The sequence below is a fragment of the Taeniopygia guttata genome, chromosome 30 (genome assembly GCF_048771995.1).
Source record: "Taeniopygia guttata chromosome 30, bTaeGut7.mat, whole genome shotgun sequence".
In the NCBI taxonomy this organism is placed as follows: Eukaryota; Metazoa; Chordata; class Aves; order Passeriformes; family Estrildidae; genus Taeniopygia; species Taeniopygia guttata.
Genome location: NC_133055.1, coordinates 2,961,531 through 2,988,209, shown reverse-complemented (window position 1 = coordinate 2,988,209; position 26,679 = coordinate 2,961,531). Strand labels below are relative to the sequence as shown.

General features: G+C 51.0%; 3 protein-coding genes across 3 annotated transcripts in view; 1 reads left to right on the top strand and 2 right to left on the bottom strand.

The window, feature by feature from the left end:
• Nucleotides 1-26,679, top strand: part of LOC140680256 (uncharacterized) — a 1,118,524-nt gene that overhangs the window by 240,846 nt on the left and 850,999 nt on the right. The window lies entirely within an intron of this gene.
• Nucleotides 1-26,679, bottom strand: part of LOC140680875 (uncharacterized) — a 490,116-nt gene that overhangs the window by 188,904 nt on the left and 274,533 nt on the right. The gene's annotated exons all lie outside the window — the stretch shown is intronic.
• On the bottom strand, nucleotides 841-6,442 carry LOC140680894 (olfactory receptor 14A16-like). Its single transcript, XM_072919797.1, has 2 exons — nucleotides 5,547-6,442; nucleotides 841-871 (listed from the first exon to the last, which is right to left on the bottom strand). The coding sequence occupies exons 1-2, from the start codon at nucleotides 6,440-6,442 to the stop codon at nucleotides 841-843; spliced, it is 927 nt and encodes a 308-aa protein (XP_072775898.1).

Genomic DNA, 26,679 nt, shown 5'->3' with positions numbered 1-26,679 from the left:
TATGAAAATCAAGACCCTTTGTGGCTGACAATCCATCGGACTCTGTCCCTGCCCCCACCCCACCATTTCCCCCATCCAAGCCCTGGCACTCAGAGCAGCCTTGTGCAAATCTGAGCTCCCTCCAGCCCAGGCTGCACCTGCAGGTTTCAGCTCCTTGGCTCCAACTCCCACCTGCTTTCCTTGGAGAAGGAGCTGCCCCAGACACAGAGGGAAGTTCATTTATTGCCAGCCAACAAAGGCAAGGGAAGGCACAGCTCCATCAAATGCAAAAGCCATTCCTCTGCTGGCTATTAAATCCACTTTGCACAGCAGACAGTCTCAGAGCAATGGAAACACCTTCTGTGCCCAGCACAGATCCCAAGGTCCCCCCAAACCCTCCCTGCCCCGACTCTGCCCAGATTTGCTCTTTGCACACACGAGTCACAGGCTGAAGTCAGGAGCTCCCTCCATGCCCAGAGGGAGGAAAAGAGGGAAAGTGGATGAAGAGCTCTCCTGTGCAGAGCCAAGGTCCAAGTGCCCCTGCTGTGGGAACCACAACTCATCAGGTTTGTGTCCTTTGGGCTCAGGGACTGGTGACACTCAGAGGCACAGAGAGGTTTCTTGCCAACAAACACAAGTTGAACATTTGAACAGTTTAAAAACAATCACAGCTCTTCCCTCAACTCTCTGTGATGTCCCAGCAGCATCTGACATGTCCCCTATCCCCAAGGAATTTCTGCACAGGAGCAGTTTTAGACAAAGACATAGAAGGTAATTCTGTGATAGATACAAATGTAAGTAAGGTGTTGAATAATGTGATATTTATTTGAACTTCAGAAAGACTGCACAACTCTGTGAAGCTCAAAGCATGAAGCCAGTCAGTTGAGAGGACCTTGAATGACGAGACAGCACCTAGAAGAGGAAATCTGGGAGCAACAGGAAGGACATAGATTGAGCTGGTCTAGTGAACAGATTTCCTTAGACATGGCCATTTCAACAGGAGAGCTGGAAACACCTGAAGGAAGAGGGAGATGATGCAATAAACAGAATATTGGTGACTCAAGAGGATGGAAAGATCAATATTTCTTCTTCTCCCATCAATACACATCCAAGAAATTCCTGTTCCTAGAGGGAAAACATTGGTCTTTCTTAAAAGTAGTGTAAGTGACCCAGATAATAAAAATGTCCTTGTATAATATGAAATGCACAAATATTAAAGCCTTTGCCCCTTTCCAGGCAGACATCAGCTGTGTGCCCATGACCAGGCAGTGCCACTTATGCCCTGAGGTGCTGAGATGGGGTTGGATCTCTCAGAGAGGAGCTGAGGGAGAGCAGAGCACCTTGCAAGCTGCAGGTCCCTGCCAGCCCCGCAGGGCTCCTGTGCCATCAACATCTGCTCTGCTCCAGTCTGGAACAGGGCCCAGCACGGTGCCGGGACCATCAGAGAGCTGAGGTGTGTGCTGGAATTCCATGCCCTCCCCATGGCACAGCAGCCCTGCATTTCCCTGCTCCAGCCTTGGTCTCCAGCACAGCCATGGAGGCTCTTTGGGCTCCTGAGTGTTCCTGCAGCCCCCAAGGGCAGCTGAGCTCTGCCTTTGGCACAGGCAGCCCTGGCCAGCGCAGGCCATGCTCAGCAATTCCTTGTCTGTGCCCGGCCTTGCTGCCAGCCCCGGCTCAGCAGCCAGGGCTGCCAAGGGCTGGCACAGACAGAGGCTGGTGCTGACAAATGTCCTGGGCCCCTCCCTGCTCTGTCCATGCCCCAAGGGCACAGAGCAGCCTCCTCTCTCGGGCTCTTGCCTGTTTGCAATGCCTTGCCCAGGCCCTGGCCCTGCCCCACAAGGCCTGGACTGAGTCCTGCCCCTGCCCGCTCAGCCAGGCTGAGATGGACACTGATGGTTTCTGTGCCAGGCTCTCCCAGCCCAGCCCAGCTCCCTGCAAGCTCTGCCAGCTGCCCTGAGCTCTGGGCAGCACCAAGGGCCTCTCCCCAGCACAGCCCAGCCGGCTCTGGCCCCACAGCTCTGCTCAGGCCAGGCTGCTCTGGGCACTGCCCCACGGCCTCAGCCCCTGCCAAGGGCACAGCAGCAGCTGCAGCTCAGCCAGGACTCAGCCCCAGCCATGGGGGAAGGGGCCTGGCCAAGGCCAAAGGAGCTCCCTGGCTGCCCTGCTCCCCTCTGGCTGAGGTGCTGAGAGCTCTGCAGCCCCTCCTGCCATCCCATCTGCCCAGGCCAGCACAAGAGCCCCGGCCTTGGGGCCCTGCAGAGCTGCTCCTGCTCCAGGCCCAGGGCCCATCCCAGAGCTGGGGCAGCCACAAAGCTGTGCCCATTTCTGCTCATTGCTGCTCTGATGGGCATGGATCCTCAGACACATAGAGGCTGATGATGAATTTTCCTACTCCAGAATGCTCTTCTTTCTTGAGCTCTTCAGTTCAGGAATTCAGTGAAAAAGGCTCATAAAGATTTGTTCAAAATGCCTCAAGAAGAAAAGTCGCTGGGAATAATTGAAGTTTTCAATAATTCTGTGGTTACTTAGACAGATTTAAGAAATGCCTTCAAAGTCAATATATAGTATATTGAAAACGATGCAAGAGAATAGTTTTGTCCTGTTAGGTTTTCTCTTCCTGTTTATAGATTGATATCAGGAATGTCCAATTGATATTGACTCCCAGCACCTTATTAGGCAGTCTGAACAGATATAAAAAACAAGACCCTTCATGGCTGACAATCAATAACACTTTGTCCCCACCTCGTCCCCACCATTTCCCCCTTCCAACCTCTGGCACTCCTATGGATCAGGAATGGTGTGGCCAGCAGGAGCAGGGCAGTGATTCTTCCACTGTGCTCAGTGCTGGTTGGGCAGCACCTCGAGTGCTGTGTCCACTTCTGGGCCCCCAATTTAGGAAGGACATGGAGGGGCTGGAGCATGTCTAGAGAAGGGCAACAAGTCTGGTGAGAGGTCTGCAGCACAAGTCCTGTGAAGAGTGGCTGAGGGAGCTGGGGTTGTTGATCCTGGAGAAGAGGACGCTTAGGGGAGTCCTCATCACTCTCTATAACTCCCTGACTGGTGGGTGCAGCCAGGTGGGAGTCAGGCTCTTTTCCAAGGGAACACTGACAGGACAAGAGGACACAGCCTTCAGCTGCACCATGGGATGTTTAGGCTGGACATCAGGAAATAATCTTCACACAAAGGGTGATTGGGCATTGGAATGGGCTGCCCAGGGAGGTGGGGCAGTCACTGTCCCTGGAAGTGTTTCAGGAAAGACTGGATGTGGCACTCAGTGCCATGGTCTTGGTGACAAGGTGGTTTTGGGTCCCAGGTTGGACTTGATGCTCTCCAAGGTCTTTGCCACCCTGGTTGATAATCTGATGATTGTGACACTGCAGGGTCCTGTGGAAGCAAGGGGCCATTGTGACACTGCGGGGCCTGGTGGCACTCAGAGGACCATGGTGACACTGTGTAGGACATGGCGCCACAGAGCCAAGGGCCATTGTGACACTGTGGGGCTGAATGGAAGCAAAGAGTGCATTGTGACAGTCGGGGTCCTGGTGGGACCACAGAGGCCACTGTGACCCTGCAGGGCCTTGTGGGATCATGCAGAGCTTTGTGACAGAGCAGGACCTCGTGTCATGATGGGTCCATTGTGACACTGCAGGGCCCCATGGAACCAAGGGGCCAGTGCTGCTCCTCAGGGACTCGTGGAATAAAGAAAACATGTCTGACACTGTGGTGCCCTTGGGACCAAGAGGCCATTGTGACACTGAGGGACCAAGGAGAGCATTGCTGCCCTGCCAGGCCTCATGGAACCAAGGATCCACTGTGACCCTGCAGTGGACCTTGGGGGACCAAGGGACCATTGTGACACTGCAGGGCCCAAGGATCCAAGGGACTTTGTGACACCAAAGGGTCCCATGGAACCAAAGGGACATTGTGACACTGGGAGGCCTCATGGAATCATGGAGACCATTGGGACATTCTAAAGCCACATGGAACCGTGGTGACACCAAGTTGTCTGGGAGGGCCCGGTGTAACCAAAGGGACATTGCGACACTGAGAGGCCCCTTGGAACCAAGGACATCTTTGCAAATGACACCAAGGTGTCTGGGAATGTTGATCTGCTGGAGGGTAGGAGGGCTCTGCACAGGGACTGGACAGGCTGGATCCAGGGCCCAAATCAAACAAGGTGAGGTTTAACAAGTCCAAGTGCCGGGTCCTGCACTTTGGCCACAACAACCCCTGCAGCGCTCCAGGCTGGGGACAGAGGGGCTGGACAGCGGCCAGGCAGAAAGGGACCTGCAGGGACTGATGGACAGCAGGCTGGACATGAGCCAGCCGTGTGCCTAGGTGGCCAAGAAGGCCAATGGCTCCTGGCCTGGATCAGGAATGGTGTGGCCAGCAGGACCAGGGCAGTGATTCTTCCCCTGTGCTGGGCACTGGTTGGGCAGCACCTCGAGTGCTGTGTCCAGTTCTGGGCCCCTCAATTTAGGAAGGACATGGAGGGGCTGGAACATGTCCAGAGAAGGGCAACAAGGCTGGTGAGATGTGTGGAGCACAATTCCTGTAAGGAGCAGCTGAGGGAGCTGGGGTTGTTTATCTTGGAGAAGAGAAGGTTCAGGGGAGACAAGGCAGTGTCAGGGCACAGGTTGGACTTGATGATCTCCAAGGTCTTTTCCAACCTTGCTGATTCTGTGATTCTCTGAAACCACCCTTGGAGCAGTTGCAAGAGGAGCCCTGGGCCTCCTCTTCAGAAGCTCCAGCAGCCCAGGTCCCTCAGCTTCTCCTCACAGCCCCAAAGCCCATCCTGTCAGTCCTGCAGAGCCTCTGCAGCTCCTCCTCACTGCCCAGAACAGGGAGCCCCACAGCCAGACACAGCAGCCCAGATGTGCCCCCTGGCCTGGGGTGCCTCTGGCAAGGGAGCAGCACCAGGCACTGCAGGAGCCTGCAGACAATTCCTGCAGCACTTGTGGGATGATCCTGCTCCCCAAGGGATGTTCCCATGGTGCCAAGTCAGGAACTGCAATGGGGAGTGGGGCCAGAGAGGAATGGGCAAACAGGGATGAGCTGTTTGCAGGGAGGGAACAAGGCTGGTCAATAGGAAGAAATTTGTAGCAGGAAGAGGAAAGAAAGCAAAAGTGAAGCCAAGGAAATGCTCATGGCAGTTTGGGGGTGTCTGCCAGGCAGCCCTGGCTCTGAGCAGCAGCGTCTGCAGTGGGACAGGAAACTCCCAGCTGATGGGAACAAACTTTCTGGCTGACTGCAGAGGCCAGGACAAAGCTGAGTGGTTTCCCTGGCGTCCCCCAGCCCTTCCTGGCCCCAGGGGCTGATGGCATTTGTGCTCCCTCAGGTTCATGTCCCCACAGCAGCAGCATGGGGGTGCTCCCGCCTGCTGTGTGCGATGCAAACAGGGGCCCCTGATGTTTCTATATGGACAACATTAAAATGTAAAACAAAGAAAAAGAACCTCCAAAAGGAAAACAACAAGAAGTATCAAAGTTTGCTTGTATTACAAGTGTTTTGCAGAAATTGGGCCAGCAGTTTAATGCTCCTGAAAGCATCCAGTCATCAGTCTCCACACTGCAGCCTTGAGCTCCTGGTTCCTCAGGCTGTAGATGAGGGGGTTCAGGGCTGGAGGCACCACCGAGTACAGAACTGACACTGACAGATCCAGGGATGGGGAGGACATAGAGGGGGGCTTCAGGTGAGCAAATGTGCCAGTGCTGAGGAACAGAGAGACCACAGCCAGGTGAGGGAGGCAGGTGGAAAAGGCTTTGTGCTGTCCCTGCTCAGAGGGGATCCTCAGCACAGCCCTGAAGATCTGCACATAGGAGAAAACAATGAACACAAAACATCCGAATACCAAACAGGCACTAACAGCAATGAGCCCGAGTTCCCTGAGATAGGATTTGGAGCAGGAGAGCTTGAGGATCTGGGGGATTTCACAGAAGAACTGGCCCAGGGCATTGCCATGGCACAGGGGCAGGGAAAATGTATTGGCTGTGTGCAGCAGTGAATAGAGAAATCCACTGGCCCAGGCAGCTGCTGCCATGTGGGCACAAGCTCTGCTGCCCAGGAGGGTCCCGTAGTGCAGGGGTTTGCAGATGGACACGTAGCGGTCGTAGCACATGATGGTCAGGAGGCAAAACTCTGCTGAGATGAAGAAGAGAAAGAAAAAGAGCTGTGCAGCACATCCTGTGTAGGAGATGTTCCTGGTGTCCCAGAGGGAATTGTGCATGGCTTTGGGGACAGTGGTGCAGATGGAGCCCAGGTCGCTGAGGGCCAGGTTGAGCAGGAAGAAGAACATGGGCGTGTGCAGGTGGTGGCCGCAGGCTACGGCGCTGATGATGAGGCCGTTGCCCAGGAGGGCAGCCAGGGAGATGCCCAGGAAGAGGCAGAAGTGCAGGAGCTGCAGCTGCCGCGTGTCTGCCAGTGCCAGCAGGAGGAAGTGGCTGATGGAGCTGCTGTTGGACATTTGCTGTGGCTGCACATGGGCTCCTGTTCATGGAGAAAGGACAGGGACAATTCAAGAGAGGCTGGCAGGAGCTCTTTTAAGGGACTGCTTTCCTACCCACACACCATTCCTGGCTCTCTGAGGTCAGAAATCCCCAGCATTCCTGCTGCACTCAGAGTTTGCCACTGAGAGATGTGAGAGGCAAAGGATTCCCTGTGGCTGAGGGCAGGTGAGGGGCTGGATGGGCTGGTTCCCCCAGCACTGCTCTGTTCAGCCCCCTCTCCTTCCCTGAGCATCTCCCTGGGCCTGGACATCCCCTCCTGAGAGGTGCCTTGTCCCTGCCAGCGCTCACAGAGCCCATCCCACCCTGTGTGCCCTCGGCCCGGCCCTACAGAAACCTGCCTGTGTGCAGGGCCCTGGCTGGGGCAGGCTCTGTGTGCAGCTGGGCAAGGGCAGCTCAGGAGAGCCCTGCTGGGCCCTGCAGAGGTGATGCTGCTGCTGTCCAGGGCTGAGGAGTGGCTGAAGGCCCTTTGGGAGGCTCCCAGCAGAGAGACTGACCACCCAAAGTCACAGTTCTGGAGTCTCTGTAAATGTTCAAATATTCCTTTGATGATCCTGTGTGTCCCTTTCAACTCAGAATGTTCTGTCATTCTGGGATTACAATTCCTGCTCTGCTTCTCTCATCCCCCTGTTGTCTATAACCAAAAGAGAAAAAATACCCTTGCAACAGTGTTAGAACAGTAAAGTAAAAACCTGACATTTATTGGAAGCTTCCACGTGTCCCAGAGGGGATGGGGCACACCCAGCCCATGATTTCAACAATTTATTAAGGTTAATTAATTAGTATATTTAACAGGGACACCCAATAGGAGTTTCAGTTGCCCCAGTTACATACCCCTGGCTCAAACCATTGGAGTAGGTCCAAGGGCTTCTTTGCCCACCTTTAGTTATGACTGCTCACATAGTGTGTGTTCTTCTTGTAGGTCCTCTTCCCGGTAATAAGACAATGCAGTTTTTCAGGAATGTATTTAGACAGTCACCTTATTGTTCTGAAATCTAAGAGATAGGTAGGAAACATACTAGAGTCAGTAAAAGATTACAATTATATAAGTACCAAATAGTAATTTAATAAAATTAATTAAAAGTTTAATAGAGTTAAATAAGGATTATAGTTTTATAACTATATCATAGTAATTTACAGAGATACCGATACATGAAAGATGTATTAATAGCAAAAATCTTTTTGTCATCACCCCAATTTTTCCATCCTCCTCCAAGCAGGAAATTGAAAACATTCTCAGGAAAGCTCCTGACCTTCACAGCAATCCCAGGCTTACCTTCTTTGGGAAGTGCCCTCTGGAGCTGTGCCCAGGCTGGTCTGGAGCTGGGAGCAGCCCTGCCCCACCCAGCCCCTCTCAGCAGCAGCACCTGCCCTGCTCAGGGCGGCTCCTTCCCCCCACAGCTCCTGGCCAGCGCTGGGAGCAGCTCCAGGGCCGGCTGAGAGCTGTCCCTGGCAGGCAGCAGAGTCCTGGCCCAGCACAGCGCCCTGGGCTGCAGGACCCTGCTCTGCAGGACAGCCCTGGGCACCCCTGGCTGCTCTGCACAGGAGACGAGCAGAGAATGCACTCACAGGGTCTGTGGGCATTGGGATGTTCCAGCTTTAGGAGATCGCTCCAGGAGCTGCAGCTGCATTGTCCTGCAGCCAGAGGTTCCTGTGCCAAGGGCTGGCAGTGATTCTGCCCCAGGCACTTCTCAGCCCCTTCCCAGCCCTGACTGATTGAAGCTCTCTGTGCCTCTGTGCTGTGCCCGGGCTGGCTGCAGGCAGTGCCCCAGCCCTGCTGGGCTGGGAGAAGAGCTGCTCAGCAAGAGAAATGTGCTTTTGAAGCTCTGCTTGGTTACCAGGATCACCCTCTGTGCCAGGAGCCCGGCCCAGCTCAGCAGCACAGACACAGCACAAGGACTTTAATGACCCTCTGGGGCTTTGTGCTCAGGCCCTGAACATCAGGCCCTGAGAGGGAGCTGCAGAAACCTCTCCAGAACTCCAAGTCAGAATCCAACTCCAAAGTTTCTTGGACTTTTAATGGGTCCCACTGAGGGACACGACTGAGAAAGTGTCCCCAGGCCCCAGGCAGAGCAGAGAACTGGAGGCACTGATGACAGGTGGGGACAAAGAGAAGCCAAGTCTTGGTGCCCTGGGGCACAGCAGGGTCTGTGCCACCAAGGGCTGGGAGGAGACACCTTGTCCTGAGGCCCTGGGGTCTCCTGGCACAGCCCCAGCCAGGCTGGGCACTGTCACCCCCTGGTCCTGCCCTCAGCATCCCCCCCTAGCCCACATCCCAGTGGCCTCAAGGATCTGCTGGAAGGAGTCCCTGGGGAGCCTTGGCCAGGAATGGCCCTGGGGGTTCCTTCATGCTCCCAGAACTTCATTTCTTTTAAGGTACTTGGTGTTTCCCTTTTGATACAGACTCTGCGAGAGGTTTGTGCAATCATGGCCCCAATTATCTGCTTTAACGAGTCCCTTGAGAGCTTTGTACTGACACTCACTGGGGCTCATTAATACTCTGAGATACTAAACTTTTTTCAGGTACTTTGGATTTTCCTTTCCACACTGAGAGGTTTTTGTGCCATTTTGAGTCTCCAATTCTCTCCTTCAAGGAGTCCATGAGGAGCCTGTGTTGGGGATGGACCTCAGTGGCACCCATTAATGCTTTGAGACAGTTTGGGGTTTTCTTCTGCTGTTGACTCCTGGAAAGGTTTGTGCAATCTCCTCTCAGGCCCCGAGGTTCCAGGGCTCAGTTCCAAATGCACCACCGGGCTCATTAGGTTCAGGCAAGTCCTGACAAACCATGGCTCTGCCTTGTTTTCCCTCTGGTCTGGGGCAGTTCATCAGGAAGTTTCTGTAGTAGTTTTGGTTCACCATTTTGGGAATTCTTGGGCAATATATCAATAAGTGTGGTGGGTTCAGTGCTGTCTAATTACCAGTGCACACACTAGAATATACTTACTCATTTCCTGCTCTTGAGATAGGATTAGAAGAAAGGCAAAGTGGGCTCAAAACTTTTAAATGGTATAAAGAAAAGTTTCTTAAGAGTAACTAAAAGACAGAGTAATAAGGATCAGAACAAAACTTTCAGAACACTTCCTTTCTCCATACAATCTGACAATGTAAAGAGACAAAATCTAAAATTTTCTGTTAGTTTTCCACCTCTAGAATAGTCTTTCTTCAGTTCACTTAGGGAAAGACCCTCCTCTTGTTAATGTTATGGAGACTTCTCCACAAGAAAACAGTTATCTCATGGCTTTTCTTTTCCATGAATAGCAGACATTAGGAAAAATCTGCAATTGTGAAATCCCTCCCATTTTTTCACAGATTTTCCCACAGCTGTGTTTAGGGGACATGTCAATTTAAGTGGTATTAGTTTAAAGATGTGCTGTTTAAGAGCAAAGGTTCTCTTTCATCTCTTTCTGAAATCATCTTAATCTCTGGGAATAGAGATCTTCTTCTTCTCTCCCTGAGGGCACAGGGTCTCATCACTCTGCTCTCTTTGTCTGTTCAAACACCTCATGGCATCAAGCTACTTCAATATTTCCTTACTTTAGCATGGAGGCCTTTGCTGAACAAGTCATCTCCCCATATTTTTCAGTGCCTTATAGGGAAAAAGAGAGTCTGATGTATCAATGACATCCTTCTCCATAGCTTTACCAGAGGATTTCAGCCCCAAGATCAAGGCATCTCCTCATCCCTCCCATCTGGGACTCAACTTCCTCTTCACTGACCTCGGTGTCTTCATGTTGCTCCTCTGTGTGCCTGCCCTGTGTCCTTTTCTCTCACTGGTGGGAGGATGGCAGCACTGGCAGAGTCAATATCTGCCCGGGGCTGCAGATGGTTCCATGACCCCAGGCAGGCTTGGTGGCCAATTCTTATTTTTGCTGTGGTTCCTGGACATGAAGACCAGCTATTTTCCCCAAGAATGAAGGAATAGAGTGCCACTGTTTTAGGGGCAGATGAAAGGTGACCACTAGAGGACAAGGCCAGCCAAAGCTGCCAGGTATTGTTCTGAGAGATACCTTCACAAATTGCAATTTTTTTAGGGAAAGTACCACCAGGTCCTCACAGTGTCACCATGGTCTCCATAGGAAGGGAACAAGCGAGCCCCAATGTTCCAGGGGCAGATGAGCTTCAGCCCCCAGAGGCCAAGGCCAGCCAGATCAGATGGTGCTGGCAGATTTTGTCCTTGGACATAGGGAATTTTAGAGGTGGAATACCAGTTTCGGACATGGTTGCCTGGAGGTGAAGGACAGTTCTTTTACACAGGAAGAAAAGCATGGAACACCGGTGTTTCAGGGGCAGATGAAAGGCTGCCATCAGAGGCCAAGGGCAGCCAGACCTCTCTGTCCTGGTAGCTTTTGTCTGAAAGCAACCCTTGGATAAAGGAACTTTGGAGGTGGAACCAAAATTTTGGCCATTTCTGCATTGGTAAGAAGGACGGTTCTTTTCCATAGGAAGGAAAGCCCAGAGCCACAGTGTTTCAAAGGCAGAGGAGGAGAGAGGTGGCTCCTGAGAGGTTGAGCCAGTCAGACCTGTTTGTCTTGGTAGCTTTCATCACTGAGAAATCTTTGGATCTAGGGAATTCTGGAGGAGGATTCCCAACTTTGGCCATGGTCACCTGGTCAAGATGGATGGTTTTTCCCATAGGAAAGAAAAGCCCAGGTGAAGCCCAGGTGTTTTGGAAGAAGATGAGAGGTGGTCACTATAGGCCAAGAGAGTCAGACTTGTTTTTTCCTGGCACCTTTCATCTGGGGGAAATCCTTGGATATTCAGAATTTTGAAGATGGAATCTCAGTTTTGGCCATGGGCACTTGGGCAGGAAGAAGAGTTCTTTTCATCAGCAAGGAAAGCACAGAGCCCCAGTGTTTCAAATGCAGATAAGAATTAACTCTTGAAAACCTAGGCCAGCCAGACTTGTCAGTCCTGGCAGCTTTTGTCTGGAAGAAATCCTTGGATATAGGGAATCCTGGAGGTGGATTCCCAACTTTGGCCTTGGGTGCGTGGGTGTGAAAGGTGCTTTTTTTTCCCATAAGAAAGAAAAGCACAGGGTCCCGGTGTTTCACAGGCAGACGAGAGGTGGCCCCTGGGTGACCAAGCCAGCCAGATCTGTCTGTCCTGGCAGATTTCATCTGGGAACAATCTTTGCATAAAAGCAAAATAAGAGGAGGAATCCAAATTTTGGCCATGGGCTCCTGGAGGAGAAGGACAGTTCTTTCCACAGGAAGGAGAGCACTGAGCCCCAGTGTTCCAGGGGCAGATGAGCAGCAGCCCTTGACATGCCAAGGCTAGCTGGACCTGTCAGGTGGCCCCCAGGTGGCCCAGCCAGCCAGACCTGTTCCATGTTCCCTTGGTTCCATGGGACCCCACAGTGTCACAAGGATCTCCTTGGTTCCATGAGGCCCTGGAGTGTCACAATGTTCCCCTTGCTTCTGCAGTGTCACAATGGCCCCGTGCTTCCATGAGGCCTTGCAATGTCACAATGGCTTCGTGGTTCCACAGAGCCCTGATGTGTCACAATGGCCCCTGGGCTCCGTGTGCCCTCGCTGTGTCACAGCGGCTCCTCTGTGACACTGTGGGCTGCACAAGGTCACCATGGACCCTTGGTTCCCTGTGGTTCTGTAGTGCCACCATGGTGTCCTTGGACCCACATTGTCACAACTGACCCACGGTTCCATGAGGTTCTGTAGTGTCACTGTAGCAGTCAGAGGCCCTGCAAGGCCTCCCTGGCGGTCACTCACCTAAGATAAGAAATGCCTAAGTCATGGTGATGGGAGCAAAGAAGCCCCTCTTCTGCATTCGGACCCTTCTTGTCTCTCTGTAAGGCTATTGGTGTATTCTCCTCAAACCTGGCAACTGGACAATTTCCAGCACCCCAGTACCCCATATAAACACCCCTTTCTGCCCAGTTCAGCAGAAGAACTGTCACTGCATCCCTTCAGAGGAGCTGGCAATAAAGGACATCGCTGTGGAACCGCATACAGCCTTTTCCTCTCTCTATCCCTGTGTGTCTGCCAGAGGCACTTGTGAGCACAGAGCGAAATCACCGAGAGCTGAACTCACAGAGCTGAAATCACTCCAGAGGTGCTCGCTAAGTTGCCTGTGGCTGGGAGCTGAGCCGAGGGACCCAGACAGGCTGAGCCTGACAGCGCAGCGCTATCCGGACACCCACGGCAGCGGCAGCCCGGGGGTCAGATGGACCCCTGGGACCCCGGGCAGCATTAACCAGGAGTGACTGGGATCACAGAGGAACCATAAAGGAAGTTACTGCAATAATACTGGGACTATCTGGGAGTGACTGGAATCATACTGGGAGTGAACTGGAATCATACTGGGTGACTTGGAGTGACTGGGACCTTACTGGGAGCAAATGGTACCATAATGAGAGTGACTGGGTTCATACTGGGATCATACTGGGAAGGACTGGAACCATACTGGGAGTGCCTGGAACTATTATAGGGGTGAATGGGAACACCTGGGAACATGCTGGGATCACACTGGGAGTGACCAGGATGATACTGGGATCACACTGAGTGTAACTGGAAGTGACTGGGACCATACTGGGGGTGACTGGGAGCCACAGGGCCCATGCTGGGAGTGGCTTGTGGGGAGCTGGGGGAACTGGCCCAGCTGGGGCTCAGGGTTGTTCTCCCCCAGGGCTGCCCCGGGTCCTGCTGCCACACCTGGCCCCACAGAGCCAAGGGACAGGGCACAGCTGAGGGACAGGGGACAGCCAGGGAACACGGCCTGGCCGAGGGACACTGAGCCCCAGCACTTTGGGCTGTTGCCCTTGGGCTCCCAGCACAGGCCCAGGGGCAGAATCCCCTCCAGAAACTGTTGTTTGCTTTCAGCTCTGCTCTGGAACATTCCCCAGGAGCCCCTGCAGTGGCTGCAGCCCAGCCGGGTGCCCGGGGCCACCAAAGCCGCTCCGGCAGTGCCCTCCTGCCCTGGGCAGGGCACGGAACACCCAAGGAAAGGCTCGTGCTGGGCTCAGGGCAGAGACAGGGCACTCCCCTGGTGCAGCTACAGGCACAGCAGAGCCAGCCTGGGCAAAGGATTGGGATCGATGTCCCATGGAATCCCAGCAGGGATTACTTCTCATTGCACTGCTCTCATTGGATTGGTTATCAATTCCAATCATTTCCCCATGGAATTCCCATGGCAGTGGGTTAGGGGGGAAATCCATCCATGGAATTCTCACCTGACTGTCATGAGAGTAAGATCTGGCCATGGAAATTCCATGGCAATTCCTGCATTCCCAAGTCCCCCATTCCTGAATCCCCCATTCCCATAGGAATTGCCCTTCCCCTCCTACACCCACCTTTGTGCTCCAGAGCCTCCCGACCATATCTGATGTATTTTGGGGGTCTTTCCACACAGGTCTGTCACAGGTAATGCTTCATCTGTTCCACCATGATCCCTCTGGATTCCCAGCACCTCTGGGATATCCAGAGAGCACCGCTGGACACTGCAAAGCTCCCGGATCCCAGCAGGAAAGAGACGAAATCCCAGCCCTTGTAGCCGTACTGGTGGGATCCATGGACGCTCTGTTGGACAGGAGGTCACAGCTGGAAACCCCCTGCACTGTGTGGAGACCTGGGAACGAGGAGAGAACAGACCCATGGAGTCGTGTCCCAGCCCCTGGGAGCCCCTTGGAGCTCCCTGGATTCCCATCCCAGCCCCACAGATCCCCCCCATCCCCAGAGATCCCATCCCAGCCCCTCAGAGTCCTCCATTCCCACAGATCCCAGCCCAGCCCCCGGCTCCCCCCACTGCCCCTGCTCTGGTTGTACCGGCCCCGTCTCCAGGTCACTGTCAGCCACGGGCCGGTTCCTGTCCTTGAGCAGGGTCTGGTTATCCCAGTATCCCAGCTCTGGCTATCCCAATATCCCAGCTCTGTCTATCCCAATATCCCAGCTCTGGCTATCCCAATATCCCAGCTCTGGCTATCCCAATATCCCAGCTCAGCTCCCGCCCCCATCCCCGGTGTCTGTGCCTCCATCCGGCCCCGCTCGCTGCCGCAGCGCTCGCAGAGGGTCCCGTCCACGCCCCCCACAATCAAGGACTGGGGGACCCCCGGGCCGGGCTCTGACAGCGCCACTTCCAGGAACTGCAGGGAGTGGAGAAGTGGGGGGACATGGAGATTTGGGGGAGCTGAGGGGGCTGAGAGTTTGGGGATCCAGGGGGGTCCACAGGCCAAGGAAAAGGGGGACATAAAGAGATGGCAGAGCTGGGGAGGAGCTTCAGGGGTTGAGAGCCAAGGAAAGGGGGTGCAGGGACTGGGAGAGCTGGGATGGGGTGTCCAGGGAATCCTGTGCCCAGGAAAGGGGGTGCCAGGGCTCCTGAACATGAGGAAAGGAGGAGCTGGGAACTGGGAAAGGCAGGAATGGGGGCCCAGGGGTCCCAGGTCAGGGAAAAGGGTGGGACTGGGGGTTGGGAGAGGTGTGGGATGGGAACAGGTTGTGCTGGTGCCGGATAAGGGGGTGCAGGGGGGTCTCAGTGCCGGGCAAAGGGGTAAAAGGGTGTCTTGGTTCTCAGGAATGGGGGTGCAGGGGGGTCTCAGGGTCACGGAAATGGGGGGGCAGGGATGGAGAGGTAGAAGGGAGTTCCAGGGGTCCTTGAGCCCAGGAAAGGGGAGTCCAGGGTTTCCCAAAAAGGGGTACCAGGGTGGGGACACCCGGGGTGTTCGGGAAGGGGGAGTTCAGAGGGTCTCTGGCTTTGCACAAAGGTGGGGCTGGGGGCTGGGAAAGGCAGCAATGGGGGTCCAAGGTGTTCCAAGGCGTTCCAGGATCAGGCACACGGGAAATCTAGAGGCTGGGAGCAGGGAAAAGGGGAGCAGAGGGCCCTGATGTCCGGAAATGGGGGATTCAGGGGGGTCCCTGTGCAGGATAAGGGGAGCAGGGGGGGTCCCGGTGCCGGCAATGGCGATTCAGGGTCCCGGTGCCGGGGTCCCACTCCCCCCTCGCCCGCCAGGAGCGCCCCCAGCCCCAGCGCTGGAGCCACCGCGCTGCTCCTCCTCACTCCCAGTATGATCCCAGTAGGATCCCAGTAGGATCAGTCACCCAGGAGCTGCTCCCAGTATGATCCCAGTACAGCCCAGTCACTCCTGGCATCCCCCACCCCTCTCTGCGTTCCGACCTGTCCCGGCTCCATCCCCGCCCCTCCCGCGGCTGCGGGGAGGAGAAGGAGGAGGGAGGAAGAGGCGGAGCGGCAGCGGGAGCAGCAGGAGGAGCGGGGAGGATGAACCGCGGGGCTCCGGCTCTGCCTGAACTCGCAGCACCCCGGGAGCGTCGCCCCCATCCCGCAGGTACCCGGGGAGGGGGAGCTGGCCCCAAATATCCCGGGGCTCCCTGGGTTTGGGGTTTTTGGGGGGATGTTTGGAGCTGGCAGGGCTCCAAGGCCGAGCCGCAGCTGCCCTCGGGGGGACATCGGGGGTCCCCGGGAGGTGTTTTTGGGGGGTCCCGGTGCGGGTGGCGGCAGAGCCCCGGCGGGGCCGGGGGGATGCGGGTCCCCCCGCGGTGCGGGTTGGGCTTCCCGGCCGGGCCCTCCGAGCTCTGCCGGGGCCGCGTGGGGACCGCGCGGGAGCGGCGGGAGCGGCGGGGGGACCCCGGATTTGGGGAGCCCCGGGAGAGCCGCGGCTTCCCTGGGCGGGAGCGCAGAGAGAGGAGAGCCCCAGGAGCCCCAGCGGGGACCCCGAGAGGGGGGACCCCTGGCAGTGCCGGCACCCGGCAATGGGGGTGCTGGGGCTGGAGGGGCGGCATGGCCGGGAAAGGGGTTCGGGGGTACCGGGGCCGCCAGGGGCTGCTCCCAGCAGGTGCCCAGTTCCTACCCCTGTGTGCTTCCAGTTTCCTGGGCACTCCCAGGATGAGCCCAGTCAGTCCCAGTATCACCCTGGTCACTTCCCCTCACTCCCTGCAGGATCCCTGTTTCTCCCAGTATGAGCCCAGTCATTCTCAGTCATTCCCCATTATGACGCTATTTGCCCCCAGCAAGTCCCAGTTGCTCCCACTTTTCTCCGGTGTGTTCCCACTTCTCCCAGTTGCTCCTAGTATAGTCCCAGTCACTCCCAGTATGATCCCAATATGAGTGCAGTATGATCCCAGTCTGCCCCAGCAGGGCCCCAGTCACTCACACTTGCCCCCAGCATGGTCCCAGTTGCCCCCAGCACATTCCCAGTGGCTCCCAGTGTGGTCCCAGTCACCACCTGCATGTTCTTAGGTACTCCCAGTACATCCCAGTTGCCTGGAACATTCCCAGAGTCTTTGCCAGGCACTCCCAGTTACCTCAGCATGGTTCAGCTGCCCCCAGTTTTATCCCAGTCACTGCCAGTACATCCCAGTTGTCACCTGCATGACTCCTGTCATTCCCAGTTGCTCCCAGTTGCTCTCAGTGTGTGTGCATTTGGCTCCCAGCATGGGCCTGGCAGCTCCCAGTAACCCCCAGTCAGGGTCCCTTGGCACCCACAGTAATCCCAGTATGATCCCAGTCACTCCCAGTATGATGCCAGTGCCCTCCAGTGTGATCCCAGTTGCTCCCTGTCAATGCCAACATGACTCCAGTAACCACCAGTATGATCCCTATGACTCCCAGTCTCTCCCAGTATATCCCAGCCACTCCCAGCATACTCCCAGTCCCTCCCACTTCCTCCCAGTTACTTTCAGCATGATTCCAGTTGTTCACAGCCACTCCCAGTCAATCCCAGTATGATTCCAGTCACCCTCCATGGACCTGGCTCCTCCCAGTCTCACCCAGCATGGACCCGGCTGCTCCCACTGTGATCCCAGTATGATCCCAGTTGCTGCCAGAATAGTTGCAGTTGTTCCCAGTTCCTCCCAGTATGATCCCAGGCGTCCCTAGAATAGTCCCAGTCCCACTCAGCATGGTCCCACTCACTCTCAGCTGTCCCCAGCATGGTCCCAGCTGTTCCCAGTGTGGTTCCAGTCCCCCCAGTATGGTCACAGACACTCCCAGTATATTCCAGTTGGCCCAGTAAGGTTCTGGTGACCTCAGAATGATCCCAGTCTTTCCCAGTTACTCCCAGTTGCCTCCAGCATGATCCCAGTTTGGCAGTTGCCCAAAGTGTGGTCCCAGTCACTCCCAGTATGAACCCAGTTTCCCCATTTGTGGTCTCAGTCCCCTCAGCACGGTTCCAGTACCTTCCAGTTGGTCCCAGTTGCTTCCAATGTGTCCAGATTTTCCTCCCAACATGGCCCCAGTAGCTCCCAGTGACCCCCAGCCAGGATCCATTCACACCTGCTGGAATCCCAGTGGCTCCCAGGATGATCCCAGCTGCACCCAGTCCCCCCCAGTATGGTTCCAGTCACTCCCAGTATGATTCCAGCCCTGCCCAGAATGACTCCCTGTCACTCCCAGTGTGGTCCCAGTTGCTCCCAGTCACCTCCAGCATGGTTCCAGTCACAGCCAGCACACTTCCAGTCATTCCCAGTATGATGCCAGCCAGTTCCAGTAGGATCCCAGTATGAATCCAGCATGGGCACGGCTGCTCCCATTATCATCCACTGTGGTTCCAGTTGTTCCCATTTACCCCCACTGTGGTTTCAGTCTCTCCCAGTGTATCCTGTCGGAACTCAAAATGTCCCTCAGACATTTTTAGAGGTTCCAGGCCTTGGTCAGAAGCATTTTAGACCCTGGCAAACAGCAGAAAACAGCTGTGATTTTGAGTTTGAACCATGGAATGAATTACCAACTTTAAAGGTGGAACAAGCAGTCACAGAGGGTTAGATGGTATAGTAAAAGTAGTCACAAATTAGAGGGTAAAATTTTTTAGTATTGTACAGGGGGGTTTTAACACCTGTACAGGGGGGTTTTACTTTGTACAGGGGGGTCAGGAGTTCTAAGATGGAGGAAAGTGGACCTGATCCTGTTCTTCCTCCTTCTTCTTCCTTACCTCCATGTTCTTGGTGATGTTGGCATTTTTCTATTGGTTTAGGCTAGGGACACACTATTCAACGTAGATGATAGATATTGGCACATTATTGTAAATATAGTACACGTAATTTCTTGTATATAATGTTTGTACCATCCCACTGAGGGGCAGAGCCCCGCACGCTGCCCTGCAGGACAGACCTGCGGCAGGGCAGCAGAACTTGTTATAGATAAGCAAAGATAAACAACCTTGAAACCAGCACAGACGAACTATGGCTTCTTCTTTGGCAACGGGGCAGAAAGACAGAGACTTTCTACAATCTCGGAATCACCAATACCCACAGATTCCGACAATTGGCGTCCCTTGGCGGGCATCAGCAAGAAGAACAAGAAGAAACAGCAAACAACCTCCAACCTTCATCAGCAGAGAAAAACAAAAAAATAAAGAAAGGAAGAGGAACAGAGCACAAATGCTCTCGGCAGATTCCGGGAGGAGAGGGAGCAGAAAGCTCAAGATAAGAACCTGACCTTCACCAAGACAGCTCGTCTGGAGGACAGCCAGGAGGAGGAAAACCAGAAGCGCGCCTGGGATTTCTCGCCTGTGACCTGCTGGACGATGAACAGTGCCATCTCCGGACTGACCTCGGGTGACTCAGCTTTTGGTGAGAATGGTTGAAATTAAGAACATGGGGAAGGGATGCTCCCAAGGACAGACAAAAAATTTTTTCAGCCCTACAGGGCAAGACTTTTACCCATCTGGTAGAGATAGCCTCAAATGAGATGAAAGTTTTGTTATTGTGGGTGCAGTATACTCACCCGCACACAGATGTACATCTTTTGTTTGAGTTAAATTTTCGTAAGGGATCAATAAGCAACTGTATTACCGAGCCACAGGAAAAAGAAAAAAAAGAGAGATAAGACTGCCGCAAAAACTTTTGCCTTTAGCAAGGACAATAAGAGTCATTTTCACAACGCGGCATTTTAGACTGAACAGCTAAGGCTCCTATGGGAGCACAAGGAGGAAGATGGCCCAGCCAGCAGCTTCGGGCAATTTTCCTCACCAGGGGAAGCAAATTGCCTCCCGAAGAGGATCAGGGGGGGTGGTTTTTCATCATGTCCTGTGTCCCCGGGTTCACACTGTTCCTCAAGACTCCTCAAATCTCAATTTCTAAGCTCCTCAGCTGCAGAAAATCCCCAGACAGTGAGACAAGCTAGGCACAGACACAGCCCTCGGTGGGGGAAGGGACTGGCCACTGTCCGAGTCCGAACCCACAGTGGGGGGGCAGCGGCGCCGGCGGCTCCTGGGGGGAGGGGCAGTCGTGAGTGCAGAGCGGAGGGAAAAGTGAGAAAGAGGAAAGAACTCTCGCAGCTGCGCGGGTGGGGAGTTCAAAGCAGCCCGCGGTGCAGGCGAGAGGGGGGGGCAGTGGGAACCAGCGGACGCAGGAGGCGGCGGGAGCGCGGTGCGGTGGTCAGACGCCCAGAGTGCCCGGTGATGCGTTCCATGACGGGAATCCGTGAGAGTGCGAAAGCACCGTCCGGCAGGTGCCGGGGAATAGCTCCCAATTCGCAGCGGCGGCGCTGGCCAGGCGGGCGGCTGGACGGAGAGCGGGACTCTCCTGTCGCTGCGGCGATGGCAGCGCGCATGTGCGGGACGGTAGAGCAAAACCCGGAAGTCGGAGCGGAGATCTCTTGCATTCCGAACGCACGGGCACGGGCACAGACGGCGTCGGGGGCGGCGGTGGCCGCCAGCCAGCCGTCCGCAGACTGCGCGGTGGCCGCGGGGGGAGACCCGAGCGGCGCGGGGCCGGGCGGGACGCGGCGCGGACCCGCGGCAACGCGGAACGCGGCGGCGCGTGCCGATGACGTCACCAGAGCGCCGAATCGCGCTGGGCTCCAGCGGCAGCTCGGGGGACGGCGCGGGCCGACCCAGAGCGAAAACCGAGGCAGCGCCAGGCCTGACAGAGAGAATGCGGGGGGGGACATTCCCGAGGGACGGCCGCGCGGAGCCGGTGCGGGCGGGCGCGGTCGGTGCGGGAGTTCCTTCCCTTGTTCCCATGGCGACACAAACAGAGGGTGAATCAAGGCTGCGCATGCGTTTGTGAGAGTTAAAGCGAACGCGGAAGTGGCTGACAGCGGGTGTGAGCAAGAGAGAGGGGCGCAGCATCCTAACGCAGGCAGAAGCGGGGTTTGCACCAGAAATGCTCCCAGTGCTCTCATGCCGCGGCAAACAAAAAATCACAACAGCCACAGCAAATAATTTTTTACAAGCAGCAAATATCCTGCAGCAATGCTGAGAGATGAGTCTCCCAATTTTCACCCTGAAATAAAATTCCATCAGTCGCTTTTTGAAAACCAGCCAACACAAAGCCTTTTTCAAATCTCCCCAATGTTTCTAAACACCAACCCCAGATTTTTTCAGTTAGGTCACAGAATTGATCGAGCAGACACGCCCAGCCGGTGTGATGATAAGTAATAATTGTGAAACACATTGTGAAAAAGAGATATCATAATGAAAATTGATATAGAAGATTAAATAGCATGAAATGTTAGTAATTTATTATATTAAGGTTTAAGTTAGGTTGTATTTTAACGTTTTATTAATGATAGAATTGATTTTTATATAGTTGGTTTGCGTTTAAGTTAAGTATTGTTTAATTAGAGTATATCACTTTAAGTTTATTTTAGGTTTGGGCCCTGAAGAAGTTAAGTTTACAAAGGTTTAATTGATAATGGATTTATATATTGCTAATTTGATACATATGGATTTCGTGAAGTTAATATAATTTAGGGATTCTTTATTAAGATTGTTATATATTGAGTTTAAGTACTGTTTGATTCAAAAATTATTTTAAGTTTTTCAAAGGTCAAGTTTATTCAGCAGCAAAGTTTAGTTGTTTTTCTTTAAGGATGAGAAGGTTTTGTCTGAAACAGTTCACAAAGTAATAATGAACATTGATTTAAGGAGAAGTTATTGGATTTATTGGATTCTTGGTTTTGTTTTAGTATTTTCTGTTTTATTATAAGTTTATCAGTATATAAGAGTTGTAAAAGAATTTATTTTGAGTTTTCTGAGATTGATTTCATTGTTTAAAAATCAGTTTTATAGTCTGTTATTTCTTTGTATAATGATACAAAGGCATTTGTTTTCAAATCCTTTATTTTTAACTATTTAAGTGTTCTATAAACGTTATTGTTAAGAAATTTTATCATGTTATCAGGTGAAGATTTGTGCTTTGTTTTTTCATAGTGAATTCTCGTATGTTTTATTATTGTTTATGTAATCTTATCCAGGTTACATGCCAGTTCTGAAGTCTCATTTTGAATTTTAACTGTATTGTGCATTTTTCTAGGTGAACTTCCTGATTCGTTTTTATATCTCTCGTGAGTGGAATCATTGCATTTCTATTTTTCATCATTCTCAAATGTTTTTCAGAAGATCTCAGAGAGAGGTGCCTGAAACATTCTGACAACCTCTTGCCATTGCTAATCTTACGATTTCTTCAATTGACATACTTTTCCTTCAAAAGAGTTTCAAGAAAAATGAATCTTTGTGTCATTTGACCAGTTTATCGGTTTGAACTTCAAGTGTTTATTTTATAAGAAAATGTTATAATAGGTTGTTATGTTTTAAGTATTATATATGTATTGTTAGTGTAAGTTTTGTTTTATATAATATGTTAAGGGACATCTCTCCAGTTTAAAGTTTGGGTCCTGGCCAGACCCTGATTTTAACTTGGACAGATGAGTTTGCCAGCAAAATTCAGAGGTTTCTGCACAAAAATGAATGATATGCAGGTCATTTTTGACCCATCAATTTGATCCTACAAATGTTACAGCTGACACAGTTTTGAGGTGAAACTTGCCAGCCCTGCCCGGGAAGGGATGCCAAGGGTTTTCACTGGAAACAAATGTTTCAGCTGTTTGCAGACTCTGAACCGCTGGCACAATGTTTCTAATGATCATGCTTTGTTCATTTTTATATATGCTATTTAGAATATCTTTCTTTTGAATTTTCTTGAATTGTTATAGATTTTGATAAGTTTTATGCATTTTATTATTGAGATATTTTGTCTTGTTCTATATTATGGTTTATATTTTAACTTTCTTGTTTCAAAAGAGAAGAAGAAAAAGAGAGAAAAAAGGAAAAAGAAAAAAGAAAAGGAGTGAAGAAGTGCCTGAAATAAGGCTGAAATGAGGTTGAAGATTTTGTATGTTTTAATCTCTTGATATAATTATTTTGTAGACTTGATTTTGCTGATCATTGAGAAAAATATGAGGAGAGTGCTAGACACTGGACAGATAAAATTGAAAGAAAAAAAAAAAAAAAAATCGTTTAAATAAGTAGCTTTGAGTAAGGATTTTGTATTTTGTTAATGTTTCCACAGAAGTTGAAAGTGGGGTTTTTAGTTTGCGGACCCTCAAAAGCAATTCTTACAGATTTAGAGATGGGAGCTCAGATCATTATTGTGGCAGAGACCAGATTGCTGACAATGTCAAGGAAAGATTTCTTAATCATTCATTTACATTTAAAGAAGAAATATTTTGAGTGGACAATCCAAAGTCGCAAGATTTTTCAATCACGTTGTTAGGGCATTCAGAAGTTTGCACAGTTCGTTTTCCAACACACAAAATGTTAAATGTAAAAGTGAGTTTCAGGGAAAAAGCAAAAAAAGAAGCCAGGAACCAATGAAAGAAATGACAGTATTCACTGATGGTTTGGGAAAAAACTCACAAATCAGTGGTCACATGGAAAAATCAAAAAACAGGGAAATGGGAATCAAATATCAAAATGATACAAGGTTCACCACAAGTTGCAAAATTGGTAATAATAGTCAGGGGTTTTTCAGTTATTTTAGGAACCCTCAATCTGATCACAAGTTTAGTGTATGTTGCAAATGTGGTCAAACAATTAGAGAAATCGCTTTTAAAACATACAGACAAGGAAATTTTATATTCATATCTATTATGCATGAAAATAATCCTAGAAAAAACAGAGAACATTAATAAACACATCAGAGTGCATTCTTCACCTCCGAGGTTTTTAGTAAAAGAGAATGCTCATGTAGATAGGCTCACAATGCCCATCTTGCAGACACTGCCAAACATTTTTGAGCAGGCAAAATTGAACCATGCATGTTTTCACAAAAATGCACAGGCATTGATGGGAACCTTTCACCCTTCTGAAAGCCAGACAAAAGAAATCTGCTTGCCAGAGTGCCAGTTTGTGCAGTCTCCTGTATTTACAGGAATGGACAATCTGAGAGGTTTGTAAAAGCCTTCAGCTGTGGCAAGCTGATGTCACAAAATACCCATCTTTTGAGAGGCTCGAAAATATCCATATTTCAATTGATACATTTTTAGGGGCGATTTTTGCATCATTATATACAGGGGAGACCACAGAACATACCTGCAAACATTTTTTATAAGCATTTACATCATTAGGAGTGCAACAAGAAATAAAAACAGATAATGGTCCAATTTACACAGGCAAGGTGCTTGACAAATTTTTGAAAAAACAGAGAGTCAAACATATTTTCAATATTCTTCATTCTCCCTCAGGTCAAGCAAGCAAAGAACACATCACACCCTGAAATCCACTTGGATGGACAGAAAAGGGATGAGGCAGGGTTGAACAAATGTGTTGAATTTTTTAAATGGTTTTTTTCTCAAAGCCCACTCTAATAATTGTCAGATATGTTACAAACAGCCCACAGGAAAAACTAAGGAAAAATCCTTTCGATTTGATCAGAAGTCCAGAGTCAGGACAGATTGAAGGTTCATTTACATTAATAACTTGGGGCGAGGGTTTCGCTTGTGTTTCTACAGGACGAGGACTGAAGTGAATGCCAGCGAGGCACATGTAACCTTATCGGGTGCAGACGCCAGTGGACGTAGACCCGAGAAGCAGAGAGGGAAGCACGCAGATGAAGGCAGACAACGACGCTGCAGACGTCTCGTCGGACAACGATTGATCACCCAGAGACTTGGGGGGTTTTTTCTGGGAAATCAAGTGTTGTTTGGGTGTTGCTGCATTGCAGGGTTTCTCACAGAGGGTGGGGACATGGACATGGGATTCAGACAGATAGTGTTCATGTGCTTCATTCTTTCACCTGTTGCCTTGGGCAACAGGACAGATTTTCCCATGAGACAACCCAGGGAAAAAGTGTGGGAGACTTTGGCAAAAGCAGCTGGTCTGGACAGCATTTGCCTGACCCATTCGAAACCAGAGAAACCATTTTCAACATGCTTGGTAGGTGTGCCAGTGGAGGGATGGTCAGTCCCAGGGGACATCCTTCCAGGGGTTCTGAAGTTTCTTTCAGACCCTGTGGAGGGATGACATGTTTGGACACAGTTCCTTCCGGTGGCTCACTTTGAACCTCTGGATTTGGACATTTTGGGTCAACAAAAATGAAATGGTGCATCAAATTTAATTCATCAGGAGTGGCAAAGACAGATAATCATACAATAGATGTCACTCCGAATCAGCCTTTTTATAAAAATGCGTCATCTTGGTGCAATCATACCAAAATGACAAGCAAACCATCCTTTCAACATCCAGCCACTTTACCGAAGGGAATGTTTTCCATTTGCGGGGACAGAATTTGGCCTGCTATCCCTGCAAAAATCAAGGGTGGTCCATGCAACATTGAAAGATCTTTTGTTAACACACAGCATGACCTTGATAAGAGAGCAAGGAGAAAAAAATCTGATGAATGAAGTGATCCAAATTGTGACAATGATAATGTTAATACCAAGAAAAAAGGCTCGGAAAAACTGAGTGGTTCTGCTTTCACAGCAAGTGGCATCAAAAAGAGCCTTGGTGCAGTTGGATCAAAAGAGGTTGTGGGCAGAGTAAAGATGCCCATGTCATTTCTTTTGCATCGAATGATTTATTAGCTAGCAGTGAAAAATGAGAACAAAACAGTAATTGAACATCTATTGTAAACACATGGACACAAGAGTGAAAATTTAAAGAGATATCAGAGGACCAAACACACCTGGAGAAAAATTAAATCATAAGTAGATGGTGTGTTCAATTTGTTTCACTTTTCACAGTTGTAGAAAAAAGATTTTGAAAATAGTTGTATGTAATTATAAGGTATTGTAATTCTTCTAATGTTTGTGCTGTCCTTGCCTCAGTGCATGAGGCAGACCATGAACAAAGCTGTCAAAGAGGTGTTCTTGATTCAAAAAGGAAAGGATCCCTTGAAAAATATAGTTCAAATTATGATGATGATGTTTCTACCTGGGACAAGTCTCGGAGAATTGCAATAGCAATTTTCTCATTCCAAGCAGCATCAGGGGCGGCCTTGACACAATTGAATCATATAGCATGTTGGTTGAGGAAACACAGTCGTGCCATTTCGTTTGCACTGAGTGACATGTTAACAGACATCAACAGTGCAAGGCAAGCAGTGCTTCAAAACAGGGCGGCAATTGATCATTTGCTGCTGACACATGGGCACGGATGTGAGGAATTTGAGGGGATGTGCTGCATGAACTTGTCCGATCATTCAAAATCTATTCATAAAAATATAAAACAAATACAAAGTAATATTAGCAAATTGAACAAAGTTACAGGGTCCTGATGAGATGATTTGTTTAACTTTTTTGATATCTCACCATTGTAGAAAGAACTTCTGAAAATAGCATTTTATATTCTTATAGGACTTGTAGTTCTTCTGCTTGTTCTACCATGCATTTTCGTGTGTATTTGAAGGACCTTGAACAGCATGATAAAGCGGGTGTTTCAGGTTCAAACAGAGAGGGGAGATGTCGGAACTCAAAATGTCCCTCAGACATTTTTAGAGGTTCCAGGCCTTGGTCAGAAGCATTTTAGACCCTGGCAAACAGCAGAAAACAGCTATGATTTTGAGTTTGAACCATGGAATGAATTACCAACTTTAAAGGTGGAACAAGCAGTCACAGAGGGTTAGATGGTATAGTAAAAGTAGTCACAAATTAGAGGGTAAAATTTTTTAGTATTGTACAGGGGGGTTTTAACACCTGTACAGGGGGGTTTTACTTTGTACAGGGGGGTCAGGAGTTCTAAGATGGAGGAAAGTGGACCTGATCCTGTTCTTCCTCCTTCTTCTTCCTTACCTCCATGTTCTTGGTGATGTTGGCATTTTTCTATTGGTTTAGGCTAGGGACACACTATTCAACGTAGATGATAGATATTGGCACATTATTGTAAATATAGTACACGTAATTTCTTGTATATAATGTTTGTACCATCCCACTGAGGGGCAGAGCCCCGCACACTGCCCTGCAGGACAGACCTGCGGCAGGGCAGCAGAACTTGTTATAGATAAGCAAAGATAAA